Raw genomic sequence first — 27240 nt, forward strand, 5'->3', positions numbered from 1 at the left:
GACGTTTTTTCGCCTTTAGCGACGATATATTTTCGTCGCCAAATCATTAAATATTCGTCGCGTACTGCCCCGTCGCAAAGTCAGCGACGAAAATCCGATTTCGACGCAAAGTTTGGCGACGCAAATACACATTCGTCGCGAAAACCGTATTTCTGAAAAAAATTATTTTTTTATTGTTAGCGACGGAAAACTAATATCGTCGCATGCGTTTGCTACGAATTTTGTTTGTTTCGTCGCAAGTTCACCGAATCTGTGGGCGACCAAATAGTTGTTTCGTCGCCCGGTTCTATTTCTTTTGGCGACGAAAACTGAATTATATTTCGTCGCAAACTTTGTTATTTTTTGATTAATTTATTTATTTTAATTATTTTTTATTACAAAATAAAATCCCCCTGTCAAAAAAAATAAAAAAAAAAACCAAAACCATATTTGCTCAAAAATATTAAAAACCACGATTACCAATTAAATATCAAAATACAACACGAACATCAATTCAAAAATTACATAAAAACTTGAAACCATAAATGTATTAGTTCAAGAGGCACACTAATTTCATCTCGTTTTTATACTCCACCATTAAAACGCTCGAGCAATTCCTTATTTGCGGGAACAGGGTATCTTGCTAAAGCTGAATAACTGGCAGCAGAGTAGCTGAGCAAATCCAGAACCAACTAAAAAGAAAGTGAAATATGTCAAAAAAGACTTAAAGACTTTATTCATATAAGTTATGCATTCATCTTCAAAATTACTTTTGTAATGGAATAGATACCGCTACGGCAGACAGCACTCTAAAACTTTCCCACTTGTCTATCATCCATAAATACACTTTATTATGAGGTAACAACCCTCAAAATGCAAATTCAGACTTGTAACAAGCGAATACAACGACATAATACCAAACAAAGACATTTTACCTGATAAAAGAAACTAGAATGCTCTTCTTCCGGAGAATCCTCAATTGACATTAGTGTCATTTGAAGATGCTTTCTGCACCATATGTTTGCCTAAGATGATGATAGTCAAGATAATACTCAGACATCAGAACGAGAACCAACAGATAACAATGCCCCAGTGAGAAATATCTACTACTTATTTGAAGAAATAAGGAGCTTACTTGTGTTCCTAGTACAAGAAATTGTACTAGACATCCTGATATGTCTGAATCCAAGTGTTTTGCAGCCACATCTAAAATAGTTTTATTCAATGTGCACTGAGATATATCCAAACAAGTAAAGTTTTCCCAGAATGTCTAAAAAGTTAAGGCAAATAATGATATAATTTGTAACAAAATAAGAACAATAAGGTCTGCAATCCTCTCCCCGAGCTCGAGCTCTGATGACCTGATCTCTTCCAGTAATTTGCGGAAAGAAGCTTGCCTCTGATGACCTGATCTCTTCCAGTAAGGTCTGCAATCCTCTCCCCGAGCTCGAGCTCTTCATTTCTGTTTCCCCCTATTCCGAGCACTTTCTCTCTCTAAAACGCTGTTTCTCTCTCTTTCCTTTTCCTTACCCTTTCCCGCCAATTCGAAAAACTTTGTAGGGCTTCATTTGGCATGTTCTCAGAAAAAAAAAAAAAAAAAAATTCCACCGACACAGTAGCAAAGCAGACAAAAATGAAGAAAGAAACATACACATTCACCAAAACACACACAAGCACAACAGACTCACAAACATAATTCCGAGCAACGGTTTTTCCGAGCAAACACGTAATTCCGAGCAACATAAATCCAAGAACAATTCGCATAATTCCGAGCAACAATAATTCCGAATATATCCGAGCAACACAGGCTCATCAAATCAACATATAACAAACAAACACATAATTCCGACAAAAAACCTAAAAATAGATCGATAATCGAACACCCACGTAATTTTGAACATAAAAAAACAAACATTTAAAAAAACATAAAATTACCTTGAAATTGGAGGAGTAGCGGCAGAGGGCTGGCGGCGGACGGCGGAGGGCTGTCGGCAACGGCGGAGGGCTGGCGGCGGAGGGCTGGCGGCGGACGGCTGCGACGGCAAATTGGGGGCAACGGCTGGATGACGGCGGGCGAACGGATGTGGGCGACGGGTAAGCAGCAGACGGCGGCGCAAGGCGGGCGGGCGGATGTCGGCGAAGGCTCAGCAGCAGACGGCGGCGGTGGGCGGCGGTGGGCGGCGGTGGGCGACGGCAACGGCGAGGGCAGATCGGAGGAGATGGAGAGGGGGAGATTTTGAGAGAGAAGGCCGGGAGGAAATAGAACTAATTAGGGCTTAGATTGAGTAATAAGTCAATCTTTGCGACGTTTTTACCTTTCCGTCGCAACATATAAATAACTTACAAATAATTGGCTACTCCTAGCGACGTTTATGCCAACACGTCGCAACGTATATTATTAATTTTTTTTTTTTAATAATATTTGCGACTATTCCGCCTGTTACGTCGCAAAAAATCTGTAACGTAGCGACGAAACAATATTTTCGTCGCCACGAAAAGTATTTTTTTTTTTTTTTTTCGTATTAGCGACGTTTCTATACTTTTCGTCGCGTACTAGCGACGCTTATCCGGAATCGTCGCTAGGGTTTTGAATTAAAACTAGATTTTACACTTTGAGCGACGATTTATGCACAGAAACGTCGCAAACGTGCGACGAAAACATAACCGTCGCGAAAAAAAACGTCGCCAGTCTTGCATTTTGGCCTAGTGTAATAATAATTTTAATACATATATGATATATACATCTCTACTTGATCGATCATATTCTAACATAGCCTGATCGATCACATTCGGCGGTCTGTCGAACTGTATATATATACATGTAATTAATACTAATTAACCATGATTTCTTTCTCGTACTTGTTTTGTCGTAGGTTTGGAAGTTCTCATGTCAGTTCATGCTTGCTGATTGCAGTACTGCATGGGCCATGCATATAAATTCCTTGTATAATAATCAGTACTTCATCGAGAAAACTGAAACCGATCGAGATCACTCCACAAATATCACAAACCAATTACAACTATTATTATTTTTACATGATTGATCCTCAAAACTACAGTAATTAAACTACATATATATAGAACGACCACAGTACGTACGTAGTGCAAGCAAGAAGCTAAGCCATCATTAACTGCACTTTACAAAACAAACTGATTGATATGATCGAGATATATAGATATATTATCACACGAAAGCGAAATGGAGATGAAAGAAAGACTTCGGACAGATGATATTTCATATGTCTCGGACATGGAAAACATTAGGGTTCTTGACAACGATGTCGTACATGTAAATGGAGTTGAATTTGGAGTAGTCTTTGGGAAGAGAAATTAGGTCAATTGAAGAGCGTTTGTGGAATTGGAAGAGATCGTGGTCCCCGCCGTAATACCTCTCCCAACCCAAACCTCTCAATATTTGCTCAAGGCAACTGTAAGAAGAAACCACCTGCCCAGTTGGCAAGTACACCAACGCCTTCCTCTTACTGTTGGCGGACCGCCTTCCGTTATCGCAGTGAACATCGGACGTGTTTTCGACCAATTGCATCACTCCGTTATTCTTGAATACCCAAACTCCAGACATGTTTGATTAATTTGTGGTTTTAGGTATCCGAGGATGTAAGAAAAAGTAGGGTTTCTTTTTTCGGTACGGTTGAACTCGAAAGGGTTTTTATTGGTATTGGAGGGAAGCGAAGAGCAAATGAGAGATGATGATGAATGGAATGGAGAATGGGAGGGGGGTATTTATATGTGTAAAGGGGAAGAAAAAACAAGAATTAATAAAATAAATAAAAAATACTGGTATATAGATAGATATTGTGGGATCCATTGCAGTGTGAACTAGGGTACAGGTTGTAAAACATCAATATTCTAATTTGTTCTTTCCATATAGTTTGTTATAGGAGGGGTAAGGCCAGGGGTTAACAAGAATCTGTAATTGGCTCACTTTTTTTTTTTGTTTTTGTTTTTATTTTAATCTTCATTGGAGAATCTGAGGTGCAGTGGGGGAAAAATATTCTCCAACACACAATTATTGAAAAAATGATATAAATGTTTTCTAAAAGGGGCAATCAATCAACTGATCCATGTATATATTGCTGCGTTGTGCCCACTTTATCACATGAACTACACGTGAACATGTAATATTTATATACATATAGCCTATAGGGCGGGGACTTTTCCTTTCGCATTTCCGATTTTAGTTTTTTTAATTTGGATATGTATATTTCAAGAATTCTTCAACTTTCTTGATTCTATCAACTTGTAGTTTGTTTTTTTCACTTCAACTATACCTTAGCTTGATGAAAAATTGAGTGGTGATGACTGTAAATATGCATGATTCCGATGGCGTTTAGAGGACCACAGCCAGCTTTGGTTTCAGTTATGGATAAATAGTCTGTAAGTATATATATATATATATATATATATATATATATATATATATATATATATATATATATCAATTCACATGTCATCACATGGAGTATGTGTGGTATAATGGTCCTTACTCATCCATTCATATATGGTTTCCCTCTATTCATCAGCTGCATGCCAACTTTTGGGACCTCTCTTTTTTTCCAACCACAAGTTATTGCACTTTTTTGACCTTCTGTGTGTATATATAATATTATATATATATATATGCAGCTCCTTTCAGAATTAGAGGATTATGTACAGTTACAGAACATATGTGAATATCATAATTTAGACAATAATATCTTTAAGCAGGACAGCTGGTAATTAAGCATGATTAATTTTCTAGCCTACCTGTTAATCTTTGCACTCACCCTTCTTGAATTCTGAGGGAAGTTTCTTAGAAAATAATAAGCCTAAAAGGTTGTTTGTTGGTGGTGGGTAAAATTCTCTTATCCAGTACCAGAAAGAAGAATATATACCAAGAAGCATTAAACATTGTTAAGAGTATAATTAATTCTAATTAATTCAAGTCACTAAGGTTTTGGAGGGGGCTTTACTTGTACATAATGGATACGCCAAGGTTAATTAGTGGGGAATCAATGGATTAATTACTACTTTGAGCTAAGGAATATATTTAGTCTTCCAATTATAGATTGTGCCATTGGCCTAACTTCGATCTTTAGTCGTTTGTTAATCGCCAAGCTAAAATTCTCTTTTAGATCAAGGGAATATTAGGACACGCAGGGTTAAAAGCAGATGCATAAAGCATAAAGCGTCGCTGAAAACGACTGATTCCCGACTGTATAAAAAACATATTTCATAAATAGCATTACAAGAAAATTACGAAATTTGACGTCATTTTGTATACCATCAATATGTCACAACTCTGACATTACAACTTGTATAGTATCCAAGTAACTAAAAATTTAAATTGCATGTCAGCGGGCAGATCTTCATCCCTTCTGTTTCTTCTGATAGTACATATTTCACCCATAAATGGTGAAAAACATTATATTAAAAAATAATGATTGATCTAGAACGCCACTAAGATCTTTTTGTCTGAGAAACTTCGATATTTAAGGATGACAATCCGACAGTATCCGGACTCTTGAGCTGATCCAGCTGTTTCTTGCCACGCCGAAGTAGATACTCAATGTAGAGAAAATTCTTCCGATCAACCTGTGATGAATTGCGATGGAACTCTGAAGAGACAAGTGACTCGATTCTGGTACGTTCTTCGGGGGCTTTAGATCGTGCGGCTCTTAAGAATTCTCTATACAGAGCAAGCACTTGCTTTTGCATACCTGACAGCCTTGGTTTACTAGAAGCTGCCATTGCATCTTCTTGCCAAGCTTCTTCTAGCTATATATATATGCCCTTTCTGTAAATAATCTGATGCCCAAGAATACCAGCAAATCAGAAACACGAAGTTCAAATAGATAATTTTGTAACAAATCAAAGATCCTAAATAGGCCAAGATATGCTAGATATAATCTTATCCGATCAATAACCGCAACGATATAGTAGACATAAGGTTCTTATAAGAAGAGTACGTCAGTTTCTCGTTCAAAACAGTAACCAACATAGATAAGCAAATTTTGAGGGGAGAAGACTTTTCCCATCAGGCAGTTTGTACATATCTTGGCCTGTGGTTTTCTTAACCTTCCAACTAAATGATTCAAAAATTTATTTACATTTTGCCAAATCAACTTATTAAACCAAGTCTAGAGTTCCTGCAAGAAAATAAAAATGCATGCTCTCGATATTTATTAAGAAGGGACTTTGTTGTACAAGATCCATTGGTAGCTTATGTTTATCACATCTAAATCAATTTGTCCAAGCAAGTAATGGCATCTATACATACAGTTTGCTTTTAAGTTAACTCTATGGCCGAGCAGAAATGAACCCACCGTCGTATTGAGAACAATATTTATAGCAACTCAAAGAGTTGTTTTTTTTTTTCTTAAAGAGTTGAGATACAAATACACCACAAAGTTTTCAAATTCATACACAGAGCAAGAAAATACAGGATCAAATCCCATGAACAGTAAACTCACATAAATTTCCATAAATTACACATAAGCATAAAAATTCTGAATCACTACACAATTAACAAATATTCATTCAAAGGCATAACCTATCATAAAGAGATGTAAATAAAGGATGTGCAGTGGAAGGGAATAGTTAGCTTATCCATCTGTAAAACTAAGAGGAACAAATGACGTCACAGTAACAACTTTTCATCAATATCTTAAGAGAAGAATCCAACCCAAAAATAAGAAATGCATCGATGAGAATAAACTAATGAAAATCATCGCAGAAGATAACATTGAAAAAAGCAAATGAAAATCCCCAATTTTGCACACGTTAAACAAATCAAAAGTGTTTGCAACAAACTGAAAAGCTCCTTCCAATAGGTGAAAGAAAGACGCTTAAAAAAATACGAGACCACGCAGCAACCGTCGATTTGAAAGGAATCGACGGCGGTAAGAAGGAAACCGGAGCATCCATCGGCGCGTACCTCTTTAATGTAGGAAATCCATAGAATTTTGGGGCTTCAAGAGAATTACTCCCAACTTCCAAGGTCGATTGTACTATATATATTTTCGTATATTTTATAGAAATTCCTTTTAGATCCACAAATTATGTTGCTCTCAACTTTAAGTACCTATAATTTTAATTTTAAGGAAGATCGATTTGCCCTTAATTTAATATATGATATAACAATTTGGTTTTTTCAAAAAACAAAAATAACTAAATAAATAAATTAGAGAAATGATCTAAATAAAGATCAAACTAAAAAAATGAGACAAGGAAAAGGGATTAAAAATATCTAAATAAATTAATCAACCAAGTTAATTATTCCCTCAATTTGGGGTTAAAAATGATTAACATTATAGTTACTTAATACTTGTTTCTTTCTCTATAAAGTATAATCCATGTATATTTGAAATGCACTTTATTTATTATTTCAAATCAATTATAATTTGAAATGCTCCACTAATTATTTCTCAAAAAAAAAAAAAAAAGGGGGATATTGTAGTGTCTAGTGTTACATTTTACAAAGAGAATAGCTAAAATTCTCTTAAATAAATATGACAAATTTGATTTACAGGATGAGAAGTAGTAGGTTCTGCCTGCCATCCCATCTACTCGATATCCTTCATTGCATCCTGTGCATCATCAACAACAACAACACATCAATTTGTATTAAGAACAAACACACGCGCGCGCGCGCACACACACAGATCAAGAATTCGAATGAGATGGGTTACCTTGGCTAGGCGTGTGACGTAAGTTGCAGCGAGTGCGGTTGCTAATAGTCCAAGTCCGAGTGTCCATAGCTGCTGACTATTCCCCGCTCCACCTAATCCCATTTCAGCTTCTTCTTGCTGCAATCAACCAATCAAAACCACTCATTAATTATTAGCCCTACACAGTCAATAGCACAGACTTTACTTCGACCATTTACAAGAGAGTTGAGATCTTTACTTGTGCTTATCAAGTATAAGAACCTACTAAAAGGAGACCAACTGCAAGAATTGAAACTCACAATTATTGCTCGGCCAAATGCACCAGCACTAACATATGCCCATGTTCCTGGAAGCATGCCCAACCAACTGCATGCAAATACACACATTTTCGAATCTACCTCAGGAGATAATAATACTATATACCTAAGTTGATTAGCAACTCAGCATTAGCAAGATTTTGGTGATTAAAGAAAATAAATTGGGAAAGAGAAAAGGACGAAACTGACCTTCCTAGCACATACGGGACAAACTTGACAGAGGTGAGTCCATATAGGTAATTTCCGATGGAAAAAGGGAGCAATGGGCTGAGTCGGAGAAGAGTAACAACCTTGAAACCATTCTCCCCGATAGCTTTGTCTATGGCAAGGAATTTCTTGTTTCCTTCCACTAGCTTTAGAATTCTCTCACGAGCAAAATATCTGGCAATTAGAAATGCAATACTAGCTGCCACCTGAAAGCGAAGGAACGTGAGAATATTACAAAGTTTCCATCTTTACCCTTTCAATCTATTCACAGAAATTGTAGTATTACCGTGCCACTTATAGAGACCATGATAGTCCCAGTAACCGAGCCAAATAGAAGACCAGCAGACAGAGTCAATGGTATGGCTGGTATTGCAAGTATCTGCATCACAAATCACAATTTGCATCACATGGTTACGAAGCCACTAATTGATGCTAGAAACATGAAAGTGCTACAAAAATTGAACCAATATCGAGGTTATTTATAATTTATAGCACATAACCCGAATTTTAGTAAGAATGCGAAAACTGTAGCATGAAATATGAAGGATTTTCACTAACAATCATTTGTTTCAGTTCCACAATGTGGCTGTCTGAATATTATCATTTTTCATGCAAGTGTTCTTAGTTGGAATATTAACCATTCAAAGAAGAGAACTTGAATACAAAATAATGGATAAACTTGAGCTGGCATAATATGCTCGACAAGAGAGTTTAATTCTTACTTCTAAACCGGCATAAGCTGCAATAAAAAGTGCATATCCAGCTGGGCCATAACCTGGAAAAAAAAAGAAAAAGAAACCCAAATTTGAGGCAGAACGCATGGTCTTGAGATAAACCGATTAAGGGCACAAACAGTAGTCCCGTATTCAAGAATTTCAAAGATTACATGGTCAAACATTCAGTCAATGAAAAGCGGAGGTGCAATGATAAACTTTGTACTACACGCAATTGATAAGCAGAAGCTAACTGCTTAGAAATGCTTTGGGAATGGACAACTTCAGAAAACCACATTATATTTACAAAGAGATCTCTTCAACTCCAATAATAGGTAGTTCCCAGTGAAATTAGTGAAACAATTCGGATTGGGATCGTTTTCATATATCGTTATATACGCAGAAAGAGACGTGCTAATGGAAACAATCCTCAAATCCAAATAAAATCGACATAAGGAATAATATGATAGTCGTGTTACGGTGCATTGCGAATAAGATAACACCAAACGTGAACATAACATTGAAACTTGGAGAATAGATTTGATCTTGTAAAATATGCCCAAAAAGTTTAGGTTATAAGTTGTACAAGTTTAGAAAGTGTTTCTCATTCCATCATCATCTTAGTGGTGGCAAGTCATTTCAGTTCACTTTAAAATTAATCTACCATTAAAATGAGAACAACATTGGATCAACATTAGATATCGAGCAAAATGGTTGCAGAAATATCAAATTTTGGATCTCATGTTGAAGAAAGCTGACATTTTGAACTAACAATTCATGAAAAAACAATGAAAAGGGGCAGACAAAGTTCAAAAGGAAAGACCTTCGATGAAGACAGAAAATTGGGTTAAGAAAGCATTGATCTGATCCCTGTATATATATCCAAAAGCCCCAAATCCACCAACAAAACCAACAAAAAGAAGCCCCGCCAAGATTGTGCCTTTAACGGCAGTGTCATCTCCACCATCACCACCCCCACCCTCCGCCGCATCGCCGCCCTTATTTTGGTTACTTTCACCTCTAGGATTGAAATTCCGGGTTCTCCTGAGACTTTGGGGGGGATTACTTCGAGACTTGGAGAGTGTCTGCTGCTGTTGTTTCTTGGTTTCTTTGAGTGAAGAAGAGCATGGCTTCAAGAAATGGAAGCGCTTAGGGTTGTAACCGAATAAAGAGAAGTGAAAGCTTGGCCTCCGTGGGAGAGTGGTGGATGGGGAGGAGGAGGAAGAGTGGCTGATGTACGGCGGTCTTGGTGGTGCCGTTCTAGTTAAAGGAATGGTGGGCATTTTATTTCAGGTGGTCGACTGAATGGTGAGAATTCGGATGTCCTTGCCTTTTTTTCTTTTTTCTTTTTTCTTTTTGGGTTATTTTTTTTCTCCCGATTGATTTTTGATTTTTTTTTTTTCGAATCTACTCTGGTATCTTCTTATTCTGGAACCAAAAAATTGCAATTCTGTGAAATTTTGTTTTAGAAAAATAAGTGGTTGGTTATTGTTCTGTGTGTGTGTGTGTGTGTGAAGGGGGTTAGTTTAGATTGTAAGAAAATGAAACGATGAGCAGTTGATTTTGTTGAGGATATATGAAAATTGTGTTGGATATTGCTGCACGTGTTGGCATTTAGGCTCCAAGTTTGTTCCTTTTTTTTTTCCCACAAATATACACTTCACTAGTTACTTGTAGTGAAGACCTGCTGCCAACTGCACTAAATAATGGATTACCATACATAAACATGCCCAAACAATTAAATTCAATGAAGTTCATTTGTAGCAGAATCCAACTGGTACGATGTTTAATGTAATGGGGCTAATTATATACCATAATAAGGGCAGCAACCGCTTCGTAAATTGAACCAAATGCTTTGCTGCTTCACTGTCCGATTTGCTGAGATGAACCGTTATATGTGACTTATGTCATCCTGTCTTGTTCGGTCACATCTGATGACTGAAAAGTTGATTCTGTATCGTCGTTTATTGTTTTCGGAGCAATCAAAACTGGTTCTGAATTCTTTACTGAAGATGCAATCTTATGCATTTGATGAGTGAGAGTGCTTTTCAAGACTTGTGGTGAGAGCACATCGGGTTTTTCGAGGACATTCAATGCAAAGCTCCCTACACAGTTTATCTGTGAAGGAGAAGATAGGAGGAATATGTAAGTGCCAAATTTCTGCAGAAAAGAATCCCATAGTATGTGACATGAAATCGAAGAATCCAACTGTTTATATTCATCAACTAGTGTTCATGAATGCTAATGCAAATACCACATATAGCTGAAATCAAGGGTCATTACGGTATTCCAATAATTAATTGCATAACTCACGCATCAGAGAATTCGCAATGGCCCGTATATTTTCAAAGTTGTAGCTTCAGTTATTGAAGATAAGCAGAGGAGAGAGAGCATAAGAGGTAAAAACATACTCATAACCAAGAACAAGTGGACTGAGTTCTAGGGTTTAGGCCTTCTAGTCATAACTCATAACCCAACTCACGAGACACATATTTGTACAGAGGCCAAACAGAGTACTTAATTAGGAAGTATGAACAAAGACCAGAACTTAACAGAGAGACTGAAAAGTGAGAACAGAACCAACAGTAAAGGATGCTTTGCTTTTCTCAAGGCACAAACAGAAAGGAAGGTAGAAGAGTAGGATACATCGACTTAATCCCGAGTTAACTTTATAATCTGATTAGAGTAAACCAGTTTTACCCCCATTCTGTTTTGATTCACTTTCATTGCAACACAAGCTTACAGTTCAGAAACAGAAGATATATAGATTGTAACTTAGTCTGATTCAATAAGCAAAAGACAAAAGAAAATTTCATGCTCAATTCAAATGGATAGGAAGGTCTTCACTCATGGATTATCGGGAGACATTTATGTGTGTGAAGTGATCGTGATAACTGTGAGATAATACACCCAAATTTAAAACATAGCAACCGCAACCCCGCACCCCCACCCCCCCTCCTCCATTACAGGCACCTTCTCCTCTACATAATAGTCTTATTTGGTTCCTCTACACTGATATATATGGCTTTCATTTTATACAAAAACGGAAGAAAGAAATATGTAAGCTAATATTTGCTTCCCATATAATATAAACCAATCCCAGTAAAAAAGACTTGAATGCAAACAAAGAGATGGTATAATTGAATTGAAAACTGGAACAAGTGAGTAATTTATAGCTTTGCTCAGCAACAACATAGCTGAGGAGAAAAATGGTCTTACCGATTCTGATGCCTTCTTAAGTAACGCTTTTCCTAGGGGCAGAATGCAGAACCTTCAAATCAAATTTCCAAAAACAAAAAAAGAGAGGATTTTTTTATCAGTAGTGAGTACAGAGTACATTTCAATTTATAATGCAACAGAATGGATTTCCAGTAATTCAATTTATCTGTCAACATATACATAAACATATATATATATATATATGAAAGGATATTGAGAGATTAATACATTCCACGACCACCAGATAAGGCTTCTTGGGACGGCTCTTTCCATTCATCTAACCTGCAATTAATTCAAACACAGATTGATAAATTAAACCTAATAAATAGATAACAGATGCAGAGACAGACAGAGAAAAGGCTTACACCCAACCGTAGCGGCGGTCGAATATGAGCCGTTTCGCAGGCGGAGTGGAAGTGGTGGTGGCGGTGGTCTGCATTTTTTCGCCGATGCTGATAACTTTGAAAGTCGCTACTGAGAGCACCACGACTTTTCCTTCTTCTTAACTTCACTTAAAATCGCTTTACAGAATAAGCGAATGTATAAAGTTCAGTTTATAAAGTGACAACTACCGGGAAAATCACGATTTACCCTGTCGTCACTTCTCTCTCTCTCTCCCCCCCCCCTCTCTCTCTCTCTCTCTCTCTCACTCACACACACTCCGGAAACTTCTCCGTTATCGTGCTCTCTGCTTCGTCAAACGTCACTGCTGTAAAAATGAACTCTGTGCGCGATTACAGAGAATCAACACCTTCAAATTCAGGTGCTTCATTTTCTAGTGTTAAATCTCATTCTGGTATAGTTTGTATTTTTGTTTTGCTTCACTGTCCGACTGCAATAATCTGTACAACTATCGAGTTTCTTATCCAATTTTTTTCTGACATTTATTAATCAGCCTGTTTCTTCGGATTTGAGTGTTCTACTGCACTAAATTGCTTAAAGTTTGAAAATGTACAGCTTAATTATTTCTCATCATGTTTTATTTTGGGGAAAATATAGTCGCATTTATAATCGAGCGATTGCGACAAATTTAAGTGATTCCGAAATTGAACAAATCATTTGTGCTGGCTCTGGTTATGGCTCTAATTAACGTTTCAATTCAGTTATGATTAACTAAAACGTGTTTTGTTTCTGTTACATGTACAAATATGATCATCAATAGTGTGGTTGAGCCTGTGCATATACTATCTTGCATGCAAGAGTGTGTGTTAGAGGCGTTATCGGCTGTATCGACTTTCGTACTTTTAGAGAGTGCATTTGGATACTTTGTTTACGAAGAAATGGAAATTTTGCAAAGTATATCTATCTTTAGGTTAGGCTGTGGTCTCTAGTGATCTCATCTCTGAACTCTGTTCATATTCTTTTGGCAGAAATCTATTTTGCAAATCTATGATGTTTCGCAATTGATCATGTCTGGATTTGATTCTGGTGCAGGTTGCAATGGGGTTTGTATTATGAGTACCACATGGAAAGATGAACAACATCCGTCCTTCATCAACTTCATCTCCTCTTTCCTCGATGCTAATTCTTATAAACTAAATTTTGTGCCGATTGCTCCAGTATTAACTCTACTTAGCTCGTACATAACTTCTGCGTGATCCACCATCTTAGATTTTGAATTACTTCATTTGCAGGATTTCATCTTTAACTGTGGAGGTCTGTCTGTAGCTTTCATATTTGCAACTACTTGGAATTACGAGGACGCTGCATCTATCTTCAGCAAGTAAGTGCTCCAGTTTCTAACCAATCAAGATTCAGTTTCTAGATTCTGTTTCTTCTGAAACTTTCCATGTTCTTGATATAGAATCCAGAAGTTGAGAGGGCAATTTGCACACTTCTATGTGGTTGTTACTCTTCCAACCAAGGATCAAAACGACTCTTTCATACGCGCTTATTTCAAGTTAGTGCATCCTTTAGACACTGAAGCCTAGTCCCATGTTCTATGAATTGCTGTCCTGGTTATGCATGCATTTGTTTAAGGTATGGCATGGAGCTTGGTAAGCCAACTTGGATTCCAGTAAAGGACTTAGAGATGGGATTCGAGAAGATTGTAAAGGTTGCACATGCTCGTGGAGGTAAAATTAAGTTCTATATCTCATTATCAGAAACTTTCAATGCAAATCTATCCCAGGCATTCTTTATTTTCTTTTTGCAGTTTGTAAGCGGCAGGATGCCATATCACAATTGAGAGCCGAGGTTTGCGGATTTAACCTTTTCTTTCTTGCTATTGTAAATGATTTGTTTTCCTTCTAATGTGTGCATAATAAATGTTGATATGATTTTAGAGGCAAAAATCGGTGCAATCCATGGACATCTATATCAAAGTGGTTACATCGATTCCTGGGATTGACTACCATGATGCAAATGCGGTAATAATATACTCTGTCCTTCACTGCCTTATGTTTGCACTTTTGCCTTCTAATTTGTTTTGTTTGGTCTTGCAGCTCAATCAAGCCATTGGTTCCATAGAAGCAATAGCTAAAGCATCGAAGGAGTACATTTTGGAGAATACCGATCTTTCAACTGAGAAAGCTGAAACTATTACAAGGTTTTTCAGAGACCCAAAGTATTACCTTGGTCCCAAAATCAAATGAATGTAGATCTGTAACCTGCATATCCCTGTGTTGTGACTGTTTAAAACTGGTCTGTGCAAATACCACAATTTAGTTTGCTTATTGCACATAGCCTTTGGTTAGAACAAAATAGAGTTTCTGTGATTTCTGTTGTCTCAATGAAACAAGAAATGGTAATTTCTTAACGAAACAATTGAGACTTGATGGTTGGAATTTCTGCAGCAACTCAATGTTTGGAACTATTCCCCTGCTGTTATTGTGCACTGCATTATTACCACCTTTACTGGACATAATAAGCATTATTACAACAGAGCACTATTTGGATCTGGTTCAGTGTAAACTAAAACTAAACATACATAAATACATAAATCAAGGTCTTAAAAAAGTTGAACAATGGTTGAAAGAATGATTAAGCACCATCCTCGATAACGAAGTTGCTACAACAGCTATGTCAAATGTCAATCCTCTAAGCTGCAAAATCCCAGGGGAAGTAATCATCACAAGAAAGCTAGCCAATCAAGTACAATAATGGCCTCAGCCAAGCAAAAAACCTAGCTCAGCATAATAGAACCGAACAAACTTATGAAGGTGCACCGAGATAGGATGCAAGGCGCAATACGTCGCTGAATATTCCGCCAGCTGTCACCTCAGCACCAGCACCAGGACCACGCACAATCAACGGTTGTTTTTCGTACCTCTGTGTTGAGAATGCTATTATGTTATCCGATCCACAAAGCTGTGCAAATGGATGATCCTTTTTATATCTTCGAAGTTCCACTGTTCCTTTCCCGTTCACAACATCCACTACCCCTACGTATCTCAGCACCTTCACATATTTCAACCTCGTCAGTTCACTAATAATACGGTTTCCCATTTTATTTGATTTTTTTCCAGATTTATTATATAGCAAAAATAATATTATTAATAAAGCAGCTAAAAAGTGCTTACTTCAGCAGCAGCTTCAGCTTCCTGTCTTTGATTTGACCAGTCTTGATCATACTGAGGGAGCTGCTGCATAAACTCATCGGCTGAGATGCTATCCTGTAAGAAAGCACAAAAAAATTACATGAGAGATGAAGTGGCGTTTCAATTAATTGATCAAGTTTATACCGACCTTTAATTGATCTGGGACGAGACTCTTAACAGGGATATCTGACAATTCTAGCTTCAATCCACACTCTCTAGCAAGGATTATCACCTGTTGTTGTACCATGCAAATCATTTTATTTTACGAGTGCAAAGTTATCTCACAATATAATTACTATATAAGTTTGTGTGGTACCTTTCTAGCCACATCGGATCCAGACAAATCATCTCTTGGATCTGGTTCAGTGTAACCTGCATCTTTTGCCTCCTTAACCACATCACTAAATGTCCGTTCTCCCACAAAGTTGTTGAATATATAACTCAATGTCCCACTGCATGAGCACATTTTTAGGTGAAGTCAGTGAAATTATAGCTCTTTATATTTCCCTTCTGAGTGAATAGACGTGTAAATTGCCAAGAATTTTATAACAAATACTAACCTAAAAATGCCTTCGATTCGCATTATTTTATCCCCAGTTTCTAGGAGACCTTGCAAGGTGCTAATGATAGGTAAACCTGCTCCAACAGTTGCTTCGTAGAAGTAATGTGTATACGACTGTCGCTGAAGAGTCCTCAACTTCAAATACTGCGTTCATAAGAAATTAAAACAAGAAAGACCCAAGTTGTTAACAAAATTTATTAATTGTTAATGAAAAGATAATTCTTGGGCAAAAAGGCATTAAAAAAAAAAAAAGCAAACAACTTCACACCTACACGTATACAGAGATATTGAAGCAATTCAACAACGAGCACACAGCAAATTATATGACAGATATGCCAAGAGTTGTAAAAGATCATCTAGTTATCAATTATTGCAGATGTAGCAGAGATTATTTTAATACCTGCTCAAGTGGTCCTGAATTGGCTTTCTTATTTGGAGTGATGACATGGATCCCTCGACGCAACCAATCATAGTAGTGGCTTGCAACAAAAGAGTCTGCAGTGCAATCTACTATCACCGTATTTGGTATGAAATGATTCCCGTGCACATGTTGAACAAACTTCTGCATGTCCGCCTTTTCGCCTTGCTCTTTTTGGAGATCTCTCCATATCGATAAATCAATTCCCCTACAATAATCACATTATTTAAATATTTAAGGTTGTCTATCTAAACAGCCATATCTAACGGCATATGTACTTACATGTGACTCAGGACCATTGTACTTGATCCCGTAATTCCCATCACACGGAGATCAATGTTGAACTTTTCCTTGAGGGCTGCTGCCTGTTACGTGGATGTATTACATGATTCATATTAGTGTATGCAGAACCTATGATATTCATCAATTTTCCATACAAATTGAAGATCGTTCAATTATACCCCTAATAAGAGGAGATTGGTTTAGCTAAATATAGGTTTTAGGATATAAAGTATAGTATCTTCTATATCCAAGAAGACAATAAAAATCAAAGATAATGAGGTCTAAAGACACAAATGCTTATGCCAAAAGATTGAAGGATAAAATTATAATGAAAAAACCTGTTCGCTGAGCTGATCCAGCAATGTACGGCCAATCAATCCGGGACCAATAATACCCATTGCTATTGTTGTTCTCGATAGATAAAATCTAGAGTGCACAGCTCGTAATGCCTTTATGCAATCCTCTCGTTTGAGAACTACAGTGACATTATATTCGGAGCAGCCTTGAGCTATAGCACGAATATTGATATTAGCCTGTAAACGGGCATGGTTAAGAATCTGTCCATATGATTCACTCAAGCAGGTAAAAGGAGAAGTAGTCTGCATTTCTTTTTCCTTTTTTGTGGCCGAAGAGAAAAGGTGACAAGTTTTACTTAAGCGGTAAACTTTAAACAACTAAAGAGGGTAGACTTTAAACATTTGAGAGCAACCTTGGCTAGAGCATTGAAAAGCGTGGCACTAACTCCAGGGGTACTTGCCATTTTCTGCCCAACCGCCGCCAAAATGCTACAGTTGGGAATAACTGCAATCTGCAAAAGTTCCAACATAAGAAGAAACTAAATTGTAAAATCTAAAATAGGCATTACAAGTACAGAAACAACTGCAGGTATAATACTGTCATACGTTCATATGCCAAAAGCTAAACACTTGAACGTGATTTTTTTTCACAATGGCTCCTCGTATGGTAAACAAACTACCTGAGAAAGACGACCAGCATCCAAGGCCTGGCGGAATCTAACTTCTAAAGCTGCAGCCACAGCTTTTACTTCCTTTTCAGGTACAGCAAAACATACGGAATGCTCACTACTAGCCTGTGTTGAAGTAAATAAATGAGATCCTATATGAAATATTAAGTTATGCATGGACGAGAGATGCGAACAACCATACCTGTGATATCATAATTACATTCGCTCCAACATCCTTAACAGCAGCAAAAATGGCGCTAGCAGTACCAGGAACACCTGCCATTCCAGTTCTGTGGAAAATATTTTCAGTTCAGAGCTCAGTCCACAATTATCATAATTTTATGAATTTACAAGCCTACCCTTCAACATTAACAAGGGCCAAATTATCAATCGTTGCAAATCCTTTAACTGGAGAATCCAATCGCTGGCCATCTTCATTTTCAGAACCATCGGGTCTGCAGATCTTTGTTCCAGGAGCAGAGAGGTTGAAAATATTTCTTATAACAATTGGGATGTCATATTTCATGACTGGAATAATTGTTCGAGGATGCAACACATTTGCCCCAAAGTATGACTGCACAGAAACAAGTGATTGATGGTTCATACAGCGTCAGAACCTAATATTCTTTTTTTTTTTTTGAGTGAAGAACCTAATATTCATTAACATCAGACAGTAGTAAAAAGTATTACCATTTCCCATGCCTCCTGATACGACAATTTCTTCAATATCACAGCCTCGCTAACTGCAATTTTTTTTAAAGAAATGAGAATATTTTAAAATGACATGTCAAAAGCTAGAGAACTATTGTTGGAACGGATCGAACAAACCTTTTCTAGGGTCAGCACTATACACACCATCGACATCAGTCCAAATAGTGACTTGACGTGCTCTGAATAAAGCACCCATAATTGCAGCAGAAAAGTCACTCCCATCTCTCTTCAAAGTTGTGGGAATATTCTGTGGCGTAGTGGCAATGAATCCAGTTGCAACGATTATGTCCGATGAATTATTCGAGTACCACTTCTCAAGTCTTATGCCTGACTCCAAATAATCTGGATCGACTTGATTAGAACTTGTAGGATTTACGACAAGGACTTCTCTGGTGTCCATGCAAGCACATGCTAACCCACTCTGCAAGAACCAAGATTAAAATATTATTTAGAGATACAGAACTGGCAAACTTCACGAAATTCATATTAGCGAAAGTCACAATGATAAGAAGTCGCACCTTTCTAATAACAGCAGAGAGCAATTCAGCAGACCATAATTCGCCATGTCCAACCACAAAGTCGGAAAAAGATTCCGTTGCATGACCAGCTGTAATATATTCAATCAATTGATAAAGATTGACGAAAGGAATAGGCATTATCCATGCTTACACATATAAGAAGTACCTAAAATATACATACCAATAGATATTGCGCGTAACATTGCCTTAAGGTTACTAATGTCCTGACTCAATCGAGCTAAGAATATAGTCAGATCATCTCCCTCAAGAAGATCAATTGCTGTTGACTTGTGCTTCTCTAAAACAGCATCCAGTGCAACTACGTAAGAATCGTCTCGGGCTTGTGCCTTGTTTATGAGATCATACATCATATCTGTCACCTTCGACATTGCAGACACTACAACCAACTTTCTTTCTGACTCGTCCTTAACAACAATGTTTGCAACATTTTGTATTCTTTCAGAAGTTCCAACACAGGTGCCACCAAATTTATGAATGGACCATGTGTCGCCCTTCGGAAGTTGAGCTTCTCCCACTGATTCATCCAGCAAAAAATCTACAAATTTTGACATTCATTCAAAAAATTGAGATCATTATTACAAAAAAAACAATCTTGTCACTCTCATCAATTCTAGTTCGATATTTACGAGTGAAAAATGAGAAGAACCTGCAGTGGTAACTGAAGCAGATAGATTAAAATTTAGGGAATCCCTTCCTTGCAAGGGAGAACTGCAACCTATTCTGTGATAAGGAATAGCAAATGTATCATCCAGAGTTGGCAAAAGATGTATAATAAGAACATTAGAAACAAATAAGATAAAATCCATCGCTCAAATCCAAGAAATTTGTAGACGAAATTGCACATTTAGTTTTACAATAACCAAGTTTGAGTAATTGCATGCAATCCCAGACTCATATAAATGGAAGAACAAACCAGATACATAATCATACTAACAGTAGAGTTACCCAGACAGCTAAATCCAAATAAATGTTGATTAAAGTAAAATAAAAAACCCAATTCCTAATATAATCAAGCACAGAAACATAAGAAGAAAAAGGTTACCTGAAAATAGAAGGGCGTTGAAGGAGAGAAAGGGGGTGGATCTTGTTGTGCGTGGTTAAAATTTTCTTGGGTTTGGAAGAGAGATTGGGTAATGAATAAGATGGAGATATGGAAGAGGCGAACGCCATTGCTGCCGCCGCGTCCGAAGAGAGAGAAAGAGGAGAGAGAGAGAGAGAGAGAGTGTGTGTGTGTATGTGTGTGAGGGGGTTTTCTATTTGGCGGCTGATTAATAATGTATTGTTGATGAGTGATGATTGATTGAAGATTGGGAAAACAAGGAGTGCGTCTTCTTCACAAAATTATTAATTAATTAATTAATATATTTTGCATAAAATAAATTAATAAGAATATGTATATATAGATAGCAAAATCAGTGGGGGCATTCAAGTAATATAACTGAAATGGGGGGGCATGAATCGTTGCTAATTATGAAGCAAAATCATAGTTGAATAATAATGATTTGTCCATTTTGGGCATCCTTTGGTGCGGCCTAATGGCCATTTCTTGTCGTTTTGTGGCCCCACCTTTTTTCATTTTTTTTATTATTTTAATAATAGAAAAAATAATCTGAAATGCATCATCGCTCTTTAATTTCAAGGCCCAATTTTTGCTGTTCACACAAAAGGCCCAATAGAAATTTATTAATGTTGTCGTATTTCGCTATTATACAAAACACGTTTATGATGATTTAGTAATTAAGGAAGTTTGCATTCAGGGAAATTAGATGATGATGAGTTGGAGTTGCAATAGTCGAATACGATGTGCCTCTTTTTGTATGTTTGGTATACCCTTTGTTGCTGTGGGTCCAGCTGCCACTTCTTCTTTGCATTCCAACTATACTTCAAAGACTCGCATTTTCTTGGATCCGATTCGGAATAATCACAGCCGTTGATTTCAAAACTACGGTAATTTGCGTAAAACGGCCCGCGTTTCCAGTCGACTGGTCCGACCCATTGGGTCTTGTTCCACACGCTTGCATGCACGTACATTGGTTGACTTGGATACCGTGCCCCGATTCCTTTTACGTTTTTCAACACCCTTATCGGTACTGTATCTATATAGAATCTGCATGCATATATGCCCCCCAAAAAACTAATTTTATTAATTAATAGGAAATTAATCAACATTGATAATTATTAATTAGTTGATAATAAGTGCATACACAATTTGGTGTTGATTCCATAGGAATTTGTAATCGTGAAAAGCGGAAGTCGGGTCAAACCAAAGACTGAATTGCTGCTCTCTGTTGCCGGAATCTTGTGCAAACACGTTGGTGCTTAATATGTAGCCTCCTTTTTTGCCCAGAAATTCGAAATCGAGCTCGTCGTGTTTGTTACTTCCATTCATAATATTATCATGTGCTGAAGTCAACTGATAAAAAATATATGGGATTATTTAAGAAAAATGAAGCATATAATTTTGACAGAAAAAATAAAAGATACAATTTACGATCATTTAATAATGGACAACGTAAAGGCTGAAATCCTCACGTAAAATGTAGTTATAATTCCATTCGCGTTTTTTGGAACCTTCAAGCTCATTTGAAAAAAGCCGGAGCCATATGATTGTTTTGATATAAAACCACCTCCTGCAACAAATATATGCAAAATAAATATTATTTTCAATATTTACTAAAAGTAAAATTTGATACATGAAATTTGTAGGTAAAATCATGCATGCAGGATCCGAAATAATAAATAAATGATTAATAATGAAAATATGTACGTATATATAATATAAAAGACCGCATCGATCATGACCAGAGCTTTCGTCGATTTTGATCTGAACTTGTCGTCCTTGCTCTAAAATAGAAACATGATCGCCTCCCCAAAGAGGGGTATACTTTGTATTGAATGGTAATTCGGCAGATTTGCTTGTGAAAAATTCACCAGCAATACACATAAATATGATACACAAGCTAATATACAGAGGACTAGTTGTCATTTTGTTACGAATAATTTTGTTGTAATTTGATGAATGAATAGAGAAAACGTGTACTAGTATTTATACTTGAGGAACTTTGATTATTGATATAATCTGCAATTTAATGTAATTAACTACCTTTGGTTCGTAGGAAAATTAGTGGATCGACTAAATATTTGCCTAAATTACTAATTGCATGTACATGCATTAAATATACATTTCCAAACATTATACAGCAAACAAGTGAAAATATTGTCTGATTAATGTGGATGATGACTACGTAAAATTAAAACACAATGTGTGTGCTTTTATATGGAATAAAACCAGTACAGTTGTTGTTTTGTTGAGTTAGATATGCAGTAAATAAATAAAAAATGAAAAGCTATTAATTTTGGATCAGCAGAAATTATGCGTACACTTATAAATAACATCCTCATAATCTCGTAATTAAGAATAAGATAAATTGGTTCACAAAAAAAATATTTAGGACGTAAAAACACGATTTAAGAAGGAACTCGGCATTCTGGGAAATTTGATGATCTGTCGGACTTGCAATAGTCATATATGATGTACTTATTTTTGGTAGCTTGGTAAACCATTTGTTGGTGTGGGTCGAGTTGCCAGTTATTCTGTGCATTCCAAGGATATCGTAAGGAGTTGCATTTATTCGGATTGGAATTGGAGTAATCACAGCCGTCGATTGCAAACCCACGATAATTAGCGTAAAATGGTCCTGATCTCCAATTAACCGGTCCAAGCCACTGACTCCCGTTCCACAGGCTTGCATGTACGTACATCGGTGTACTTGGATATCTTGCCCCAATTGCTATCTCATTCTTAAACACCCTTATTGGTATTCTATCTATGTAGAATCTACCAAAAAAAAACATGATTAATTAGGTAAAAAATTAATTATAAGAAGAACATTGAAAAAATTGAAATGGTAGAATACACAATAATTACTTACACAATTTGGTGTTGATTCCATAGGATTTGGTAATTGTGAAATTGGGAAGAAGGATCAAACCAGAGATTGAACTGTTGCTCTCTGTTGCCTGAATCTTGTGCAAACACATTAGTGTTTAATACGTAGCGTCCGTTTTCGTTGAGAATAAACTCGAAATCGAGTTCGTCGTGATTGCTGTTACTTTCTCTCATTTGAATATTATCAGGTGTTGAAGTCAACTGAATAATTATATATATTTCATGCAGGGAAAAAAAGAAAAATCATGTATAGTTGAATTAAAAAATGCTGAAAAAAGTATGATAATGTAAAGGGTGAGTTTATATTCTGACGTAAAATGTAGTAGCAATTCCTTTAGCGTTCGATGGAATTTTGACGCTCATTTGGAAAAAGCCGGAGCCATATGCTTGTTTTGATCTGAATCCACCTCCTGTAACAAATTTAAAATTGAAGTTAGATGAAATGTATATTAGTATTAAGAAAAAAAAATAATGGGAAATGAATAACCAGATCTTGGATCGATTTTAATCTGAACTTGTGTTCGTTGCTCAATAACAGAAACATGATCGCCTCCCCAGAGAGGCGTATAATGTGTATCGAATGGCAATTCCGCAGCTTTGCTAGTGAAGAAATGGCAGATAAATATGGCACACAAACTAATACACAGAGGACTGACCATTATATTTTATGATATATGAATATTAATTTTGTTCAAGAGAATGAATTTATTTATATTCAGTCTACAGTTGATGCATAGTGTTGTAATTAAGAAAATATTTGATATAATGACAGATCATAAAATATTGTGTGATAAATGTGGACGATTAATTACTACATTAAAACATATATACTGCTTTTATATGTAATATAAATAAAACAACAGCTGTACTGTTGAATCTGGTAAACAAATTAAACATCATTCTTTTGAATTAATCTTTCGTACCAGAAAAATAAAATAAAATAAATAAATAAATAAATAAATAAAAGAAAAATATGTCCAAGGCAATTAAAAGAAAGATGGGCTTTTTTTTTATGGACCTAGTTCGCTCTATTATTTTATAAGGCCCCAGATGGCCCAATCAAATTTGTCGCTCTATTTTTAATTAATTATGAAATAAATAATTCAAAACTTATATTACACCATGATTAGTGATTTTTTGAGCATGAAAATATCTGTATCCTATCATATATTACAAAACTTATAGTGGTATATGTATATATATATATATATATATATATATATATATATTAGTGACCTATTCAATAATAATAAAAAAATAAATAATTAGAGGTGTTGAAAGTAGTAGTGATTAACCATGTCAAACTATAGTAAATTAATTTAATTGTAATTTGTACATCAATAATCAATATTTGTATTTTTTTTTTTTTTTTTTTTTTTTTTTTGATAATGCAGGAACCCGCAGCCAACACTCTCGTATAATAGCTTGCAAACCATACGAGAGATGTAAACCACACTAGGCTAACCATGTGTGACAAGCTCGACCTAGCGACCGTTGGCAAGGGGATTCGAACTTGGGTCAATTGACCCAAGCTCTCTTGCTCCAACCGCTAGGCCACCCTTGCGGGTGGAGTATTATTGATTTAGGAATACGTAGAGTAGCACAAATGAATAGGGTTAGGGTTAGGGTTAGGTGTGATTGAAAGAATTAAGGTGAGAATTGGGGGTGGAGGTTTAGTTATGAATTGCCATTAATATCCTATCAACCACCACCTATTGGAATTTACCCTTTCCCCTTTAAGAAAGGAATCCATCTCTCTCTCTCTCTCTCTCTACTCTGTGTCTGTTGTGTATTCACTTCTCAGTTGTCACGTTTCGTTTCGATTCCACTGAGTCGAAATCAGCCACAGAGCTCATATGGATATTCTTGAGGCTAAAAATGACTTCCAGGATTGGGAACTCCTCTTATCCAACTCCGATTCTGAATCGGTCCCCGCTCCAGTTAGCTTCACCGAGTCCGCTAACTCGTTCGACGAAATTGATTCTGGAGGAGGCTTAATTCAGGTTAATTATTTCTCTTTAGAATCTCACAATCGTTACCTGGAGGACCCGGAGGATGATAAATCGGCTCTGTCTGATAATCCCAGTTGGATTGATCCCGGGTTGGAGGAGGATCCGACCCGGTACCTTCATAAGGAGTCCGGTGAATTTTGGTCTGATTCCGGCAGCGAGCGCTCTGAAGATCGCAAATTTAGTGACATGGGGTTTTCTCAAAACGAGAAAAATGAACAAACATTTGAAGGGGTTGCTGCTGAAATAATCGAGGACAAGGGGGAAAAGGCGGAGGATTTGGGGAAGTTTAATTCGGGTTCAAGTGGAATTGAAGTGGATCCTGCTAAACTTAGTGACGGTGCGGAGAATTCTCAAGCAGATGTGGATGGTAACGCGAATTTGTACGATGAGTCAGTGGTTTTAGGTGAAGAGAAAAATGGAGCTGAGATAATTGGAAGTGGAGACAAAGTTGTAAGCAAGAAAAGTGGTGAGCTTGAAAAGAGGAGCTTAGTGTGGTGGAAGATGCCGATGGATTTTCTCAAGTATTGCGTGTTTAGAATGAGTCCTGTGTGGACAGTCTCTGTTGCAGCTGCTGTTATGGGGTTTGTGATTTTGGGACGCAGGTTGTACAAGATGAAGAAGAAGACTAGGGGATTGGAGATTAAGGTTACTGTTGATGATAAGGTTAGTGCTTTCTTATGGATTACATTTAATTCATCTTACTGTTTGTTTGTATATCATTTTAGTGATCTTAGTCGATTTCGTTGAGCAAATATGTGGTAAAAGTGTAGAATATGTGGTAAAAGTGTAGAATATGCAGGAATATCCAGAGGATAACTATCTGATTTAGCTAGGAAGAATTGACAGCTAAAATTGTTATCATCTCTGTTTTTTGCTTTTCTTGAAATATGATTGTCTTTGTGGGATAAGCTTGTAGTTAGTTTAATTTAGCGACGAGTATGGTGTATCATGATGTAGGATTTAAGCTTTGAGATTTTTCTTGTTTGATGAATTGTGTGTATGTTGATACTAATAGCATTGGAAATTGTTCCTATGCAGCAAGAAGACTAGTAAAGTAATTTACTCACCTGACTTCTTGGTAGTGGGGATGAGATGTTATTTATATGTATATATGTATATCAATATCGTATCGGTATGAAACTCTTCTTACTTGATCACATGCCATTTTTGAAGTGCCAGTTTAAAATCTTGGTTAACCGATGTCCATTTACACTGTAGCCTATTGTGTTCACAACAACTTTTCAAGAGACTCTATTACCTGGGAAGAACTACTTAGTTGTCTTATAATTGAGAACAATCTATTTATGCATGTTTCCTTCGTATAAGTTTTCTTTTGTCCTCCATAGTTTGGATTTGTACAAGATCAGTTTTTTATCTGGAAGAAATTACACCTCAGAAGAGTTCTTGGCCATTTATTGCATAAGCATGGTGGTTGACGCATCGAATTTTGTTATTGTCCATTTTCTTGATGTATCAGCTTTTGCATTCATATGTGGGGCATGTGTATGCACTGCTATAAGTTCACAAGACAAATCAATTTCTTGTCTGGAAGAAATTACTCAGAAGATCTTTAAGCTATTTAATGCACACACATGGTGGTTGATGCATTGATTACACTATTGTTGTCGATCTGATTTTGTTGATATATCGTCTTCAGAGTATGGATCCAGGGCATATATGTTTAGTGTTAAATAAAGCCATTGTTAATTCCTTGTGTAATTATGTTTGTCACCATTTGTAAATTTTAATTTGCAGAAGGTATCTCAGGTAATGAGCAGGGCTGCTCGTCTGAATGAAGCTTTCTCGGTTGTGAAAAGGGTGCCAATGATTCGGCCTTCATATCCTGCTCTTGGCTCGACCAACAACTGGCCTGTAATGAGTCTAAGATGAGACCATCGATTGTTATACATGAAGACAGGAGGGGGTGTGCTGTCAAGTTTAAGACTATATAATATGTGTAAATTTTGGTATTTTGCTGTATAATCTGTGTGTGTTTATTAGTTTCTCTGTGCCTTGTAACATTTGAAAGCTTCTGCTTCATTGGCTATGTATCGAAAAGTCATATATATTTATTTCAATTCTGCTGTTTGTCATTAGATTTGTTTTCCGGTGAATAAAATCATCATACTTTTACCTGCTCAAATGAATCTGCTTCTTCATCA

General features: G+C 36.6%; 10 protein-coding genes across 14 annotated transcripts; 2 read left to right on the forward strand and 8 right to left on the reverse strand.

Moving 5' to 3' along the window:
* Window positions 1-428: 428 nt before the first annotated feature.
* On the reverse strand, window positions 429-2284 carry LOC148772014 (uncharacterized). Of its 2 annotated transcripts, none has more exons than XR_016030454.1 (4): window positions 1915-2284; window positions 1115-1185; window positions 915-1004; window positions 429-671 (listed from the first exon to the last, which is right to left on the reverse strand). XR_016030454.1 is itself a non-coding variant. In XM_088815964.1 (4 exons), exons 1-4 carry the CDS (start codon window positions 1437-1439, stop codon window positions 564-566), a joined length of 357 nt encoding a protein of 118 aa, XP_088672090.1. In that variant the 5' UTR covers window positions 1440-1908; the 3' UTR covers window positions 429-563. The 2 variants fall into 2 exon arrangements, 1 of the variants encoding a protein (XP_088672090.1); XM_088815964.1 differs by lacking the exon at window positions 1915-2284 and adding an exon at window positions 1377-1908 and having other exon boundaries at window positions 1115-1210.
* A 665-nt stretch (window positions 2285-2949) lies between these two features.
* Window positions 2950-3697, reverse strand: LOC105974251 (flowering-promoting factor 1). Its single transcript, XM_012999319.2, has one exon. The coding sequence runs from the start codon at window positions 3557-3559 to the stop codon at window positions 3215-3217; it is 345 nt and encodes a 114-aa protein (XP_012854773.2). The 5' UTR covers window positions 3560-3697; the 3' UTR covers window positions 2950-3214.
* Window positions 3698-5192: 1495 nt separating this feature from the next.
* On the reverse strand, window positions 5193-7042 carry LOC105974284 (LYR family of Fe/S cluster biogenesis protein). Of its 2 annotated transcripts, none has more exons than XM_012999348.2 (2): window positions 6914-7042; window positions 5193-5784 (listed from the first exon to the last, which is right to left on the reverse strand). In XM_012999348.2, the coding sequence occupies exon 2, from the start codon at window positions 5725-5727 to the stop codon at window positions 5437-5439; it is 291 nt and encodes a 96-aa protein (XP_012854802.2). In that variant the 5' UTR covers window positions 5728-5784; window positions 6914-7042; the 3' UTR covers window positions 5193-5436. The 2 variants fall into 2 exon arrangements, with proteins under 2 accessions (XP_012854802.2, XP_088672093.1); XM_088815967.1 differs by lacking the exon at window positions 6914-7042 and adding an exon at window positions 6662-6779.
* A 283-nt stretch (window positions 7043-7325) lies between these two features.
* Window positions 7326-10506, reverse strand: LOC105974280 (SNARE associated Golgi protein family). Its single transcript, XM_012999344.2, has 7 exons — window positions 9707-10506; window positions 8893-8945; window positions 8457-8549; window positions 8153-8376; window positions 7946-8012; window positions 7668-7784; window positions 7326-7565 (listed from the first exon to the last, which is right to left on the reverse strand). The coding sequence occupies exons 1-7, from the start codon at window positions 10164-10166 to the stop codon at window positions 7542-7544; spliced, it is 1038 nt and encodes a 345-aa protein (XP_012854798.1). The 5' UTR covers window positions 10167-10506; the 3' UTR covers window positions 7326-7541.
* Window positions 10507-10578: 72 nt separating this feature from the next.
* On the reverse strand, window positions 10579-12601 carry LOC105974283 (hypothetical protein). Its single transcript, XM_012999347.2, has 4 exons — window positions 12468-12601; window positions 12331-12384; window positions 12103-12154; window positions 10579-11001 (listed from the first exon to the last, which is right to left on the reverse strand). Exons 1-4 carry the CDS (start codon window positions 12539-12541, stop codon window positions 10786-10788), a joined length of 396 nt encoding a protein of 131 aa, XP_012854801.1. The 5' UTR covers window positions 12542-12601; the 3' UTR covers window positions 10579-10785.
* A 16-nt stretch (window positions 12602-12617) lies between these two features.
* Window positions 12618-14917, forward strand: LOC105974282 (DNA ligase-like protein). Of its 2 annotated transcripts, XM_088815966.1 has the most exons (9): window positions 12687-12865; window positions 13265-13414; window positions 13537-13661; window positions 13737-13825; window positions 13907-14002; window positions 14083-14177; window positions 14258-14298; window positions 14388-14471; window positions 14547-14917. In XM_088815966.1, exons 3-9 carry the CDS (start codon window positions 13557-13559, stop codon window positions 14694-14696), a joined length of 660 nt encoding a protein of 219 aa, XP_088672092.1. In that variant the 5' UTR covers window positions 12687-12865; window positions 13265-13414; window positions 13537-13556; the 3' UTR covers window positions 14697-14917. The 2 variants fall into 2 exon arrangements, with proteins under 2 accessions (XP_012854800.1, XP_088672092.1); XM_012999346.2 differs by lacking the exon at window positions 13265-13414 and having other exon boundaries at window positions 12618-12865.
* LOC105974279 (bifunctional aspartokinase/homoserine dehydrogenase 1, chloroplastic) lies at window positions 14908-20489 on the reverse strand. The gene is made up of 18 exons (XM_012999343.2): window positions 20160-20489; window positions 19764-19837; window positions 19278-19652; window positions 19097-19185; window positions 18696-18999; window positions 18558-18610; window positions 18227-18441; window positions 18070-18157; window positions 17880-17993; window positions 17613-17711; window positions 17242-17436; window positions 16904-16986; window positions 16604-16829; window positions 16202-16347; window positions 15958-16093; window positions 15790-15873; window positions 15624-15716; window positions 14908-15501 (listed from the first exon to the last, which is right to left on the reverse strand). The coding sequence occupies exons 1-18, from the start codon at window positions 20285-20287 to the stop codon at window positions 15256-15258; spliced, it is 2748 nt and encodes a 915-aa protein (XP_012854797.2). The 5' UTR covers window positions 20288-20489; the 3' UTR covers window positions 14908-15255.
* A 256-nt stretch (window positions 20490-20745) lies between these two features.
* LOC148772015 (xyloglucan endotransglucosylase/hydrolase protein 2-like) lies at window positions 20746-22132 on the reverse strand. Its single transcript, XM_088816070.1, has 4 exons — window positions 21920-22132; window positions 21650-21747; window positions 21322-21530; window positions 20746-21224 (listed from the first exon to the last, which is right to left on the reverse strand). The coding sequence occupies exons 1-4, from the start codon at window positions 22101-22103 to the stop codon at window positions 20855-20857; spliced, it is 861 nt and encodes a 286-aa protein (XP_088672196.1). The 5' UTR covers window positions 22104-22132; the 3' UTR covers window positions 20746-20854.
* Window positions 22133-22522: 390 nt separating this feature from the next.
* LOC105974175 (xyloglucan endotransglucosylase/hydrolase protein 2) lies at window positions 22523-23725 on the reverse strand. Its single transcript, XM_012999244.2, has 4 exons — window positions 23554-23725; window positions 23379-23476; window positions 23050-23267; window positions 22523-22955 (listed from the first exon to the last, which is right to left on the reverse strand). Exons 1-4 carry the CDS (start codon window positions 23723-23725, stop codon window positions 22586-22588), a joined length of 858 nt encoding a protein of 285 aa, XP_012854698.2. The 3' UTR covers window positions 22523-22585.
* A 919-nt stretch (window positions 23726-24644) lies between these two features.
* Window positions 24645-27174, forward strand: LOC105974391 (uncharacterized). Of its 2 annotated transcripts, none has more exons than XM_012999483.2 (2): window positions 24645-25741; window positions 26834-27174. In XM_012999483.2, the coding sequence occupies exons 1-2, from the start codon at window positions 24923-24925 to the stop codon at window positions 26966-26968; spliced, it is 954 nt and encodes a 317-aa protein (XP_012854937.2). In that variant the 5' UTR covers window positions 24645-24922; the 3' UTR covers window positions 26969-27174. The 2 variants fall into 2 exon arrangements, with proteins under 2 accessions (XP_012854937.2, XP_012854938.2); XM_012999484.2 differs by having other exon boundaries at window positions 24679-25741; window positions 26846-27174.
* The last annotated feature ends 66 nt before the right edge of the window (window positions 27175-27240 follow it).

Source organism: Erythranthe guttata, chromosome 3 (genome assembly GCF_056151865.1).
Source record: "Erythranthe guttata isolate IM_541 chromosome 3, IM_541, whole genome shotgun sequence".
Classification (NCBI taxonomy): Eukaryota; Viridiplantae; Streptophyta; class Magnoliopsida; order Lamiales; family Phrymaceae; genus Erythranthe; species Erythranthe guttata.